The sequence below is a fragment of the Chinchilla lanigera genome, unplaced genomic scaffold (assembly GCF_000276665.1).
Source record: "Chinchilla lanigera isolate Chin_1 unplaced genomic scaffold, ChiLan1.0 scaffold00033, whole genome shotgun sequence".
NCBI classification, from domain to species: Eukaryota; Metazoa; Chordata; class Mammalia; order Rodentia; family Chinchillidae; genus Chinchilla; species Chinchilla lanigera.
The window spans coordinates 16,371,640-16,385,355 of NW_004955434.1; the positions used below are offsets into that span (position 1 = coordinate 16,371,640).

The 13,716-nt window shown below is 37.7% G+C and overlaps 1 protein-coding gene across 9 annotated transcripts in view; it reads right to left on the reverse strand.

Moving 5' to 3' along the window:
• The window catches only part of Mpdz (multiple PDZ domain protein), a 147,731-nt gene that overhangs the window by 87,517 nt on the left and 46,498 nt on the right, over positions 1 to 13,716 (reverse strand). For all 9 annotated transcript variants that reach the window (XM_013516315.1, XM_013516322.1, XM_013516317.1 and 6 more), the window contains 4 exons: positions 13,493 to 13,581; positions 4,903 to 5,053; positions 4,029 to 4,100; positions 1,929 to 2,038 (listed from right to left, as the gene is read on the reverse strand). In XM_013516315.1, coding sequence (XP_013371769.1) covers positions 1,929 to 2,038; positions 4,029 to 4,100; positions 4,903 to 5,053; positions 13,493 to 13,581 — 422 coding nt within the window. The remainder of the gene's footprint in view (positions 1 to 1,928; positions 2,039 to 4,028; positions 4,101 to 4,902; positions 5,054 to 13,492; positions 13,582 to 13,716) is intronic.

The window sequence follows — 13,716 nt, forward strand, 5'->3', positions numbered from 1 at the left end:
CCTTTGAAAGAATACTGATAGCTACTGGTTTCTTGAACCAAAAATAACGAAGAGAAGCAGCCATCTGCAACCACCCAAGGTGTTTCTCAGTGTGTGTAGATGCTCGTAATAGATTGCAGGACATCAGAACTTCTTTAAGGCCTTAGCCCAAACAAGAGTACAGAAAAGACACATACTTAGCACTTGCTACTATGTGCCAGGGACTGTGCTGACCTCACTTCATTAGTTTTCTCATTTGCTTTTCATGTACAGGTATAATTTCTCTCTTTGTATTAAAAAAGTTAAATGAGATTCACAGGGGTTAATTTAACTAGAGCTGTCCAGGGAGAAAAGGGCTATTAGGCAACCTGCTCCTACAACCCTCGTGACCTTAAATTGTACTGAGGGAAAACAACGATCATTCAGAACATTAAAAGTGAATAAAAGCTTCTTATACTCACTAATGAATTATGCCAGGAAATTACCTATTTTTGCACAGAGTCCAATACTTGTATTAAAGTCAGTATGTATGCTAAAAATGACCAACTTTGACTTTTTATTTCAAATTTAATGAAATGGGTAAAAAACTGAGAAAATGCTATTTCTTTAAAGAGTTCTTTCACATCTTAATAGTAACTTATGTAAAGTCACTATCAGACTTTGAAATGTAATGCTGAATGAATTCTCACCACTGAAACCCAACTGAGACATCATTCCTCCGCAAAGCTTTCCAGGGCCCCACTGATAATGTTTATCAGTGCTTCTCTCTGCTGTATTACATTTATGCCGCATAACTGATATCATATGATGTAAAGTTAGATCTCCATCTCGTCTATCTTTGTCTGATGAAGATCCATAAATAACTTACTCTTTTTCTCAGGGAACATTTCTGCCCTGGGCAGATTACTAGGAGTACCAGCAAGAGAATTATGTGCACATGGGACAGAGAAGTTCAATGTTAGCTCTGAAGTCTGTGACAAAATGGCTAAAAAAAAAGAGTTCCCTTCATTATTCAGTTACCACCTAAAAAACTAGTCTCAGTTATACATGCCAGCCATCTTAACTCTACCCCATAGGAGAACACGCTAAATTAATCATTTCTGAGCTGGAATTAGGTAGGGCATTTTTCCACAACTCAACTGAAAATGGTAATAACAGATCTACTTACTCAATTCTCCTTTGAAAGTTAATCATCATAAATGTTTAAAAGATTACTGCTAGGAAAATTAAAAGAATATTGCATAGTAAAGAAGGGCTTTGTAAGTGTTAATTATTGATAATATATGTTAGTATCTGTTGTTCTTTATCTGTTCTGACACAGATAAATATAAGTAGTATGAAAAATCTGCACAGCAGAATTGTTTTATTTTTCCTTTTGAAATCCCTAAAATATTTTGGTATATATCTAGAGGTTAATAATTGTGTTCACTTTGTTAAACCTCTCTTTAAAATAGCAGGTTGTGATAGTTTGACTAGATATGCAAACTGTTTTATGCTACAAAATACTCACCATGCTATAGGGGGCATGGGACAGGGACTCTGAAACCATTTCTTGTACATGAGAGTGAGAAAGGAGGAGGGAAGGAAAGACGTTCTGCAGTTCTGTGCACAGGCCACGACAGGCTTCGTCCTCTTTTCAACACTCTCACTCCATTTGGATTCTTTCTATAAGTCTTAAGTTTAAGAACTAGAAAAATACTTTGTCTCTATTTTACTTATACTGGCAGAAATATTAAAATATTGATGAAATATGAGTTCTAAAACTTCCATTCTACTTATTTCAGCTCCTTGGTTACTGGGTAACATTCTTCATCTTGAGATTTCAGGACCTAGATTAGCAATTGAGGTCTTCTCTAAAAAAACTAGATATGTGCTAATTCTCTGGACCGTTTCAGATTGTATTTTTCTCAGGTGTGAGTTAGAACATCGGGGAGGGGAAGCCAACCTACCACCACTTCATAGTTCACTCCCATCACCCTCTGCCACTTTGTCAGCAGGGCAGCTTCTCGTTGCTGTGCGTCTTCCGTCTCCTCCACCTCATCGGAGAGCAGGGGGAAGCCTGAAGCAGCCGAGACAGGTACGTGAGGACTCAGACTCTCAGCACAGCCTTCTGAACCGGGCAGGCTGGCGAGGGCCTGTCTGCTGCGCCAAGTCACTCTTCACCCGATCCGTGTTACTCTTACGTCTACACTTACTGTAGCAGTTTTATTTAGAACTATATTCTCTTTTGATGGATCTTTTCCAAATCTTAACTACATTTCCATTAAAGTTATCTAACTTTTATTTAAAAGAATGAGAACTCTAGGTAGACCTAGGATTCAGTTGGGAGTCCTTTAGAGGCTCTGGCAAAAAACTATGTCACCTCTCATTTTAATTTCCATGTAGTATTTTAGGAGGAAAAAAGGCTCTGCTACTGCTGAGCAAAAGGAAATTAACAAATAACATACACAAATTTACATACACCAAGAAAATATAAATTAAAAGAAACACTGAGATTAAACTCAGAATAAAAAACTATCAATAAAACCTAATTGGCAAAAAGGGAAATCAAAATAAAGAAGAAAAATCATCATCAAACTGCATAAACAATGTTGAATTTAAAATGCTTATCTAAAGCAAGAAACTGCTTAGAAGGATTATAAATTCATATTTATTTCTATATTCATATTCAATTATTCCTATAAGAACCACAGTTCTTATTCATAATGGTTGCCTTTTTAAAAATCTCTACTAAGCAGTATTCTCTAATTTTAGTGCTCAAATTCCAAATTTAAAGAGTGCTCCAAAATTCAGATGTCTCATGATCTGCCTCCTTCTGGTGGAAATTGAAGAGCTCTCACTCCAGGCATATTCTGCAGATTTGTTATATCCTACGTTAATAAAATGATTTCTTGATGCCAGGACTCCTGATTATAGGTATAACGTACCCCTCCTCAAGCACACAAACTTCTCATTAGCTGTCATCTCTAGAGCAAAGCAGATGGTCCTGAGCCCTCCAGCTAACCCCACCACACCCACTTCCACTCACTCTCTCAACTTTCATGCTCTTAATCTCTTTATGCTTTCCTTCCATTCTTGATATTCACTTCAGTCTAAATAATTCCTTTACCTATTACTGTAAGAATGGCAGATACAATCAGTATGTGTGAACCCTACACATCTCCCGTATGTGATACTCTTTACAAACAAGTATCCATCTAAAATAATAAAAAGAAATCAAGACTTGCAGCAGCAAGGTCCACTGAAGGGGCAGGTATGTTAAAGAGCTAAATTTTAATGATGAACACAGTTCACACGAAGGGAAGGGGCTCCGTCTTGGACTCTGTTAGTGGATTTAAGTCACCAAAGCACATACAGCGTGAGGCAGGCACAGGGAAGAATGTGACACATGGCATAAAGGGATGGCGGCTTCATTCTAGCACAATGCCCCACTGAACGGTGCTGCCACAAAAAAGTTTAAACGGCTTGATGAAAGAAGTCTCAGAAAAGAGTTTGATAAGATCTCAGTACAATTATTTTCCAAACCACTTTCTCAGTGTTAAAATTTAGAACCTTTAAGAAATTTGAAAAGTGAGAAACAGCCTTCCAAAATTGGACAGTTTCAATTTTATGAACTTACAAAGATTTACATGTGCTTATCTTTAAATACTATATCATTTTATTATCATTACTGTTTGTAAGCAGAGACATGTCAGTTGTGTAGAAATAGGATTAAGTTTAAACTAATATATATATATATATATATATATATATACACACACATACACACATATATATAACCAATTGATTCCTTAAGGATCCTGGTTTAAAAAAAGTAAAAGAAAAAACAGGCCAATTCAACAAGAAAATATAACAGGTGTAAATGAACTATTTTAATATATGAGAGCAATTATTTATACCTACTTATATAAATAGGGATTTATAATCTTCACTTTTTAAAAGACTCTGAGTAACTTACAGTATTATCCATAAAGGTTCAATTTCACTTGTAAAAATCATTTCTTTAGAAGCATAATAAAGAACATCACAGCCTGTCTCTACATGTTTACCTTCTTCTTCAATTGGTAATATGCTGACATTTCTCCTCAAAGACAAAGAGTCTTCATCTTTTTCACAATTTTCTAAAGATAAAAACATTTAATAGTTATTTCAGTAATATCATCAAGGACTTGAATTTTCTAAGCCACCACATTTATTTGAACCCCTAAGAACAAGTCTTTTTTTTTTCTGAGATAAATTCCATAGTAGCCCTGTGTGAAGGAAAGTCCTCCTACAAACGGACAAGTACTCTTCTGCGATCTGCTCCCATCTTCTAGGACTGCAGTAAGTACTGCACAGCGGAAACACCAGAAGAGTTAACGGTTTTACAAACAAAGCAGCACTTTCCAGACAGTAGCCTGAATCTAACAATGAACTCTTCCGTCAGTGAGCTGCACGGGGCTCCAGTGGTTTGCGGAGATATTCAGCTGGCAACAGGTTATGAATGGCACAGCACTTCTAAAGGAAGAGTTCAAGTTGGTTTCTTCATGCACAGAGGGTTATGTAGAGTCGGCACCGGGCCCACATAACCCTGTGATGACATGCAAGGGGAAGGCCTGGACAGCAGGTAGATGATGCAGGGAGAGAAGGGAGATAACTGCACGTTTATAATGGAGAAATGGAGACTGGGTGGATACAATAGCAAAAAATACGCCACAGTCAAAAACCCATTATATAGTTCGTGGACTGGTTGGTAGTTCTAGTTCATTTCAACTTGATTAAACCTCCTGTTTTTACTTGGTTCATTATAAATAGTTCAGGATAAAAACCATTCTTCAAATTATTTTAGAATTAGAAAAAAGTGTACACAGCGCAAAGGTCTGACCAAACATCAGACTACCCTGGCATTACCTTGGCTTGTGCTGCCATTGACTAGAGACTCACCCACATCCTCTGCGACACCCTCCCTTGCCAGGAGCTCCGTCTCCTGCTTCATTCCCCTCCGCACTAGCGTCAGGCGCACAGTTTGTCCTGTGTGTCGCAATACCTCGACTGCTTGTTGATTGGTAAAACCTTGAAGGTTGGTGCCATCTACCTGTGATGAAGACAAGTTAAAGAATAAATGGGTATTTGTACTGCAAACTCACAAAGTGCATATTTACTGATTATTATCAGGAAAAAACTGGGAAAGATTTACTTGGAAATCTCTACTTGGGGGATAGATGATACTACCCTAACAGTTGCTTAGGGAGCCAGTATTAATTTAGATGCATTAGAATCTCCTGAGAGGGCTTTGTTTGTTCTAACATGGGTTTAGAGGTAACACTTAAAAATTATGAGTTTGGACGAGATTGGGTGTGTTCAGGGTGGTATGAAATTCTGTGTTGTTTTTTCTTTTCTTCTCTGTAAAATAAAAATAAAAATGATGAGCTAATCGTTTTATAGACTTGGGCTTCTACAACTTTTATAGTCTTCTTTTACATTCACTGAGTGACCCTGAGGCACAATCAAGTTAGGAAACCCGTCTATGCAGGACATGAATGTATGGAGGGCAGTGAGGGAGCACTCACTGAAGGTGCAGAACAGCCCAAAACATGCTTGCTTATCCTACCGTAAAAAAGATGATGCAAGTAGCTTCCTTGTTAACATTCCTCCTTTTCCAGTTCACAAATAGAAACGTATTTGAAAATGCCTCTATGGTCTTTCCAAAACATCAGTATGGTATCACATCATTCCAATCGTTTATTCTATACAATACTGCTTAAGATAACGTTCAACCCCAGAATGCTTACAATGGCCTGGCCAGCTGTCCTCACCTCCCGAAACCGGCAGCACCCTCCACCACTTCCCTCTTCCTGGAAGATGCTGCCTGCAGCCAAGGCAGCTCCTCTCCCATCATCTGATGGGAAGTCCCCTGCAGTGCATGCTAGCCCATGCTTTGTCTCCTCACCTCACCAAGAAAACACCTGCAATTGCTCTAGACCTCAGTTCCAACGTTATTTTCCTAATTACCTCACTATCTCTGGTCACAAAGATCCCTTCCATCCTTTTTCCTCGTAACACTTCTCAGAATTTTAAGTTTATATTTCCTGTCGTGATTGGTTTATAACTGTATGCTCCAACAATGGGTTCTACGTTATTTTTGTTTACAATAGGGTCACTAAAATATGGTATGAGCCACACAGTAGATATTCACCCCGAATGGGAGTATAGAGCTTTGGACGGTATGTCGAAGATTTACTTGGAAAGAAAGTCACCTTTAGGGTAGATTAAAAACCACTGACTATCACATCATTTAAAAAAATTCCTCAGTCACAATGAAAGGTTTAGAAAAGTAGAATGATAAATTTGAAGCTGAAATTCACAGTCAGTGATAACCTTGAATATGAAATGGAATCTGAAATGGCTGTGTCATAGCTTTTAGAAACACAAGGCTAGCCACACTGGGTACTCAAATGTTTACTAAATGAGTGAAAAGTATAAGCGCTAGATAAGTGTTTTTGAAGAAGACAAAGAGGTAACTTTAGACGTTTCTCGAAGAAGAAAACTTCTAATTAAATATTTAAAAATGCATTTGTTTTATATGTGAATACACATGTATGTGTGTGTATGTATATATATAGATAGATATATAATATCTGTGTTAACAATATATCAATCTGTAATGTATAATAATATATTTTAATACGTAGAAGGGAGAAAATGCCAAACATGAGTAGTTCATTATTTTGATTAATGGGATAGTAAAGCAATAATGTAGAAAGTTGGATCTAGATAATGATCTGACACTCTGTGGGTCCTTTAAATCTTACATGATTCTTATGAGCTAGAAAGAAGCTTGAACAGAGGTGTCTTCCTTCTTTCTCCCTATATTCACCCTGTTAGTTCCCTACCGGAGAGACTAACAAATTACAATAGTGGAGAAAATACTACAAAAAAAATCTTTGGAAATGAAGAACAAAAAGTTCCTATACCAATAACTGGAGAAATTTCTATTAGAAATGGCATGGGAACGACTAGATTAAAGGCAGGCCAGCTAAATCTCTCTATATATAGGAGTAGCTTGTCTACGCTTTGAGAATAAACTCCAGTAAATCCCAAATAACACTAAAATGATGAGGTCAGATGATACATGTTGCTTGTGAACAGTGACCCTAAGAAATACACCAAGCACACCTACTGAGGAACATTCAGTAGCTTGTATCGTTCTTATAGTTCCTCAGTCGTCTAAACGAAACACACTCTCTAGTAAAACACATCTCAAATCCAAGTTGTACACGTACAGATGTTTCTGAGAATGAAGAACGGTCACAAGATATGGAATAAAATACCACGGAAGCATCAGTGTAGGTAACTTAGAAACACTATCTCAGTGAACAGACAAAAAAGTTACTTCCTGAAGCTTTTCTCCAAAATGATTCAGGTTTCACTGTACTTACAGAAGCAGAGCTTACAGTTACAAAGAAACAGGTATCTATCAGAAAGCAGGGACAGGGCAGGGAACAAACCCACAAGGTTTTAAATACTATGAAAATGAAGTCAGGAAATGGAAGACAGTAATATATGATTTTCCCACAGCTCAGAAGAAAACTTCTCAGTAAAATAAGACTGACAACACACAGGTTGACCTTGGAAGTCCAATATACTTACAAAAGGAATTACTACAAGAGAAAAAATGAGGGAAAAATAGAAATAACCAGGGAGAAGAAAACTTAGCCAAGTCTTTAAGTCCAAGACATGAAAAGCCAGAAAATAAGTGGGAAAAAAATGAACACCTAGATGTATCCTGGTAAAATTCTTCTATTTCAAATATATAAAAAAAATTATTAGCCTCTACACAGCAGAGAGGGCAGAGAATAGAACTGGTAAAGAAATTATGCATCTAGGGTTTTATACTCAGTGTAATGCATGAGAAAATGGAAACTGGTTGAAATGCTAAGACTATTGAGATCATGCACCAAAATGCTCTGTAAAAGGTTGCCAATCACACAGACACTTTAACCAGGTGGGAAGGGACTATAACTCACACATTTAGAGCACAGAAAAGACTGGGTTGTTAGAGGTTAGGAAATTTATGAAGAGGAGAATGCGGAAGAGAAGGGGAGGAAGAAGAGGGGAGAGAAGCTGAGGAGAAGCACAGGGGAGAGGAGAGGAAGGAAGGGAGGCGGAAGGGCAAGGCAGGACAGAAACAGCCCTGCAGGTTCCTGTCTCACTGGCAACTGTTTCCCCTTGCTTCCAAGTCAGAAAGGCCGTGTCAGCCGCAGTAGAGAGGGACGGTGTTGAACTCCTTCAGGAGGACAAGAATAGGCTTATTGAGCTGCTTTGAGAGTGCAGTAAGAGCACAGCTGCTGGGCTGGGATCCTCTCAAGGCCCTGTGTGTGAAGAGACCGCAGGAAGGCCACGCATGAGAAAGCCAGGTTCAAGTCGCCCGAACCCACCCAGCTGCCCCGTTCCCGGGGGTGATGGGACCCCAAAGAGACAATCTGTGGAGCAGCCTGCTAAGCGGGGCGCAAGTCAGCAGAGTGGGTGCAGATGTTAAGCCACATAACTCACTGGGGTCTTCCAGCAACCCCACAAGGAACTCAGAGAACAGCTTAATCAACCTCCAGCTCACTCAGCGCAAAACCATCTTGCCACAGTACCAGTCAAAGCTAAAATGTCCCGTCATTCCTCAAAGGAAGAGGTTCTCAGATATGGAAAGGTCAGGAAGCCAGTCTTTCCCCGTGAAGTTTACAACACTAGCTAAAGGAGTATTAATCCAACTTAAATTCAAGTAAGAAACTGTGACATAGAAGGGCCCCACTACGAAGCAAAATGTAAGTAAAATTCAAAGCTACATAATACTATTACAAAAAGTTGAATTCAAATATTTCAAATCATAGTCCTTAAAAGAGAAGGTATATAAAATGGTATGTAATAATTTGTTTAAAACAAAAAACAACTGTAAGCAATGTAACTGTCTTCGAATAAGCTTGCTTAAATGTATCACAGTAGATTCACATTTGCTTATATGCCTGTACCTCCAGGTATATTTTTCAGTGAAACCAACAAACATAACACTATTTACATATAAAGACATGGAAAATTTCTGAATGTGATTCCAACATTTTCACATTTTACATTCTTGAAAGCTCAAAGACAAAACCTAAAATAAACGAACATAGTATTTACTCTCATGCTAATAAAGTAAAGAATAAAAAGGCAAAAATCTCTACATTTTGGATCTATGAAAATTCTTAAAATGCATAGAGCTTTAGGCTGCAAAGATTTTATTTGCAATAGGTTTTCATTATTTGTGTTAAAGTTTTAAGAAAAATACAATGTGTATGTTTTTGTCTATTAGCAATAAAATTCCAGTAAGTAAAAAACACATTTTATTTTCAAAACTTAGTAACACAGATTTCAAAATACATTCCTTACCCAAATGTCAGAAGATGGTACTAGCACTGAAAAAATTCCCACAATGAAACAGTCACGAACTATTTTAAACTAGACTTCAGTTCACATTTCACAGTATCTTCATCTATAATATGGAAATATTAGCCACTTACCGGAATTACAGCGCATGGCACTTTGTACTGGGATACTCAGGAGCTGGGTTGACTAGCAACAGAAGGAAAAGTAATAAACACGAAAACCCCAAGGCTTCACCGGAACAGCCTCTGTTCAGTGCATTTACACGCCATGCTGCGTATGAGCCATAGTCACCAAAACCTCCACCAGGAGCCTCAGTTAGCTCTGCATGCCCTCGACCTCAAGAACACTGACGAGGTCAGTTCAGGCGCACCGACACTACAGACAAGGCTGCAACAGCACTACACTGGCGGCAGACTCACAAACAGAAGACAATCAGCACTTCCATAAAGGGCACAGCCAATACCACAATTAACAGGAGCAATCAGAGAGAAGAAATGCTACTTGGCACAACTCAAACACCTGGCTTCTCAGCACACAGCGAGCTTCCTCCAACATGGCTGATACCTATTAACAGAGAATCTGAACCTATTAACAAAGTCAGAATAGCAAAGACAACATCTGACACTTTATTTATATGCTCACTGAGCAACTTTTTATCAATCATGATTCTACACTGCTTTTAGCATGAAACATGGACTACTCAACTAAAAAGAATAAGTGCATAATTTGTCAACAAGTTTGGTTGACGATTTTTTAAAATGGTGTCCATCAAATACTTGTTGCACAGAACCCAACACATGAAAAGGCAGGTAGGGTTGGTGGGGAACGGAGCCATTTTTTCTGTTTCCTGCTCCCGTAATGCCTAGAATGAAACCCTAGGACTCACACAACACAATTTGTAAAAAAACACTGTACCAAATGGTTTTAAATTGCAAAGCAACATTTCTTCAAAACGGTAAGAAATGATTTCTTAATGTTCTCAGCACACCACACTGCAACAACAAAAGACTATAGCTTCAAAAGCTGTTGTCAAAAGAAAAACAGACAAAAAGACTACAGTTGTGAAAATGCAACTGGATGTGGAGGACCTTACCACCACTAACCCAGAAGTCCACAGATGCTGATATTTTGCACAAAATTAATGGAGGAGCAATACTGTTCCCCGGCAGTTTGAGGTAAAAGGATACTGCTAAAAATCAAACATCAAAATCAAAACAATGATAACAGTGAAGAAAAATGATTTTACTGAAAGCAAGAAGTTTACTTCTACATTTTGTTAAAAATTTCTTTTATCATCAAACTGCTTAAGAGGAATTATGCTTGAGATTCCACTTACATAAAATGACGATGATGGTAAGTTTAGGGGGAAGTGTTTTGAGTCTTTTTCAATTACATAACCACTTTAGGCCCTCGATAAACATCTCCTAAATTAATTAGACTGTATTTATGTACTTATACCAGATATTTTAAATAAAGATCTGATTTGATCTTCCTAAAACTCATATGAAAGAGCCTTTCCTATTGGTGGTAATTTGGTGGTAAAGAAATTTCAGACGTTTGCCGAAGAGTTAAATATAAAATTATCATAAGATCTAGAACTTCCACTGTTCAGAACATAACAAAGAAATGAAAACATAAACTCACATAAAACCTTTGACAGGAATGTTTATAGTAGTACTGGCCATGATAGATAAAAAGTAAAAACAATGCAAATATAGTGTTCATCAACTGATGCCTGGGTAAATATGGTATTTTCATATAAGTAGAATATTACTCAGCAATAAAAGGAAATGAAGAATAAATACAAGCTACAACACAAATGAACCTTGAACATGCTAAGTAAAAGAAGTACATTATCAAGGACCAAATTTTCAATGACTTCATTTATAGGAAACATCCCAGAACAGGCAAAAGTATGGAGTCCGAAAGTAGCATGATGAATGCCGAGGAATGGGAGGATGGGAGAGCCAGGAGCTGACTGCTGATGGAGATGAGGTTTCTTTTAGAATAATGAAAATGTCCTAAAATTAATTATGGTATTGAATGTCTTATACTGTGAATACACTAAAGGTCACTGAATTCAAGCTTTAAATGGGTAAATTTTATGATATGTGCATAATATCTCATTAACGCTAACCCTACAGTTTTCCGATGAACATAGTTCAAGAAAGAAAAACAAATTAGCTACGTTTTTAATCTTTAATTCAGCACCACACATACATCCCAGTTGTACAGCTTTCATTCTCTCCTTCCCTTTTCCTGAAAATACAGAAACATACAGCGGCTGACGCTCACTGCATGACAAATACAAGTACACCGAGGAAGCTCGTTCTAGCAGAAAATCAGCCTGGGCTGCAAGATCAGTTTGATACTCTGAGAAGACTTCAAGAGACAAGTAGAAGGAGTTTCACAGCACCAAACCCAGGAAGGCTCAAGGAGATCCAATGTACCTTAAGAGGTAGAAATAAGGAACTCTGCTACGTTTTTTAAAAAAACTGTGGTAAAAATAATTCATAACAGAAAATTCACTGTATTAACAATTTTAAATGTAAAATTCAGGTAAGTACATTTACACCGCCGTGTAGAACTTTCTCATCTTGCGAGCTCTATCACTATTGCACTGAATAACTTCACATCTACCTCTCCCCTGCCCCTGGTAACCAGTATTCTACCTCTGCTTCTCTCACGTATGACGAGTTTAGACACCTCACCTAAGTAGAATTATACAGTATTTGTCTTTCTATGACAAGCTTACTTCACTAGGCATAACGGCCTCAACGTTCACCCACACAGTAGCACACGATATTATTGCACTCTTTCAAAAGACTCAAGAGCACTGCACTATGTGCACATAAACCACATTTCATCAGTCCATTCAGCTATCAATAAACATTTGGGCTGCTTCTGTGAGTTGATTACTGTGCATAATATTGCTGTGATTGAGGACTATCTTAACAGTCTGTCTTCTTACTTCTATTAAGATTCCAGAGGAACAGCAGAGACAATAACAAATACCTATTAACCATTCCCAAAGATATCTTCAAAGAAGATTAATATATATTTGGGAAGAGAAGATCTCACAATTACAAAAGCTTAGGAAACACTGAGGTAAAAGAAGTAAACACATTACTGTAGGACTTCTCAAGGGTCTTCAGTTTTTCAATATGCACAGTGAGGTCCTCAGAAACCATACTACATGCAGTTCTCCCTGGCCACAGCGCTTGGTGAGGATCTCGTGAACTTGAGTTTTAGGGAGTAGTTAGGACAACCCAGTTCCTACGGAACACTGAACTGAAAGTTGGGTTCTGTCACGCTCTGCCTTAAATAGCCATGTGCTTAGAAACACACTGAAGGGGCTGCCATAACATGATGAGTAAATCTTATAAGCAAAGCTGGGTAGAGCCAGGGACACAGCTCAGCGGCGTAAGTACCTGCCTGGCAAGGGCAAGGTCTTGAGTTCTAGTCTCCACCTCCCAAAAGAAAAGCTGTATCTATTTCTTTTATTTTTTTTGTATTTCTACAGCTGAAAGGTGCTCTGTGCATGGAGTCATTAGTTATAATATTTGGACAAAGAAAATGTACACATTACAAATTGAGATTCAGAGCCTGGCACGGTGGCGCACGCCTGTAATCCAAGCACTCCGGAGGCTGAGGCAGGAGGATCATTGCGAGTTTGAGACCAACCTGGGCTACAAAGTGAGCTCAAGGCCAGCCTGAACTGCACTGCAGACCCTGTCTCAAAAAAGACAAAAAAAGAAAAAAAAAACACAAATCCAGATTCAGGTACACCAAAAGTCATGAGAATCTGGTCTTTACCTTTAGAGGATCTACAAGGATTGCTATAATATTAATATTAATACAAAAAATTATTACATCCAGAAATCTATTATATCAGATATTATTTGGTAAAAAACTTTCTTCTTTAGAATTGATTAGTAAAGTTTCCATCCAATGCTTTATTTTGCTTCCATGGAATAATAAAAAGTGTTGTTTTGATAGCCTCAAGTCCAAAGCAAAATTACCACAGCTAACTGTACTTCTCAAAACGAAGTAAACTAGATGAATAAAATTCTCAAACATGAAAACTTACAATACTATTACTAAATATGTAACTTACTGCTATAATTTGGTCTCCAATTTGGATTCTTCCATCATGTTCAACAGCACTGCTTTTTGTAATGCTCTTTACAAAAATTCCTGATGGTTCTAAGAGTAGAAACAGATTATGTTCACTAGTTACAAAACACACTTAAAGAGTATTCATCTCCCATTCTCCAAAGAAAAAGTCCTAGTAGAGAATAAATATATATCAATAAGCCACACAAACAGGAATTGTAGCAA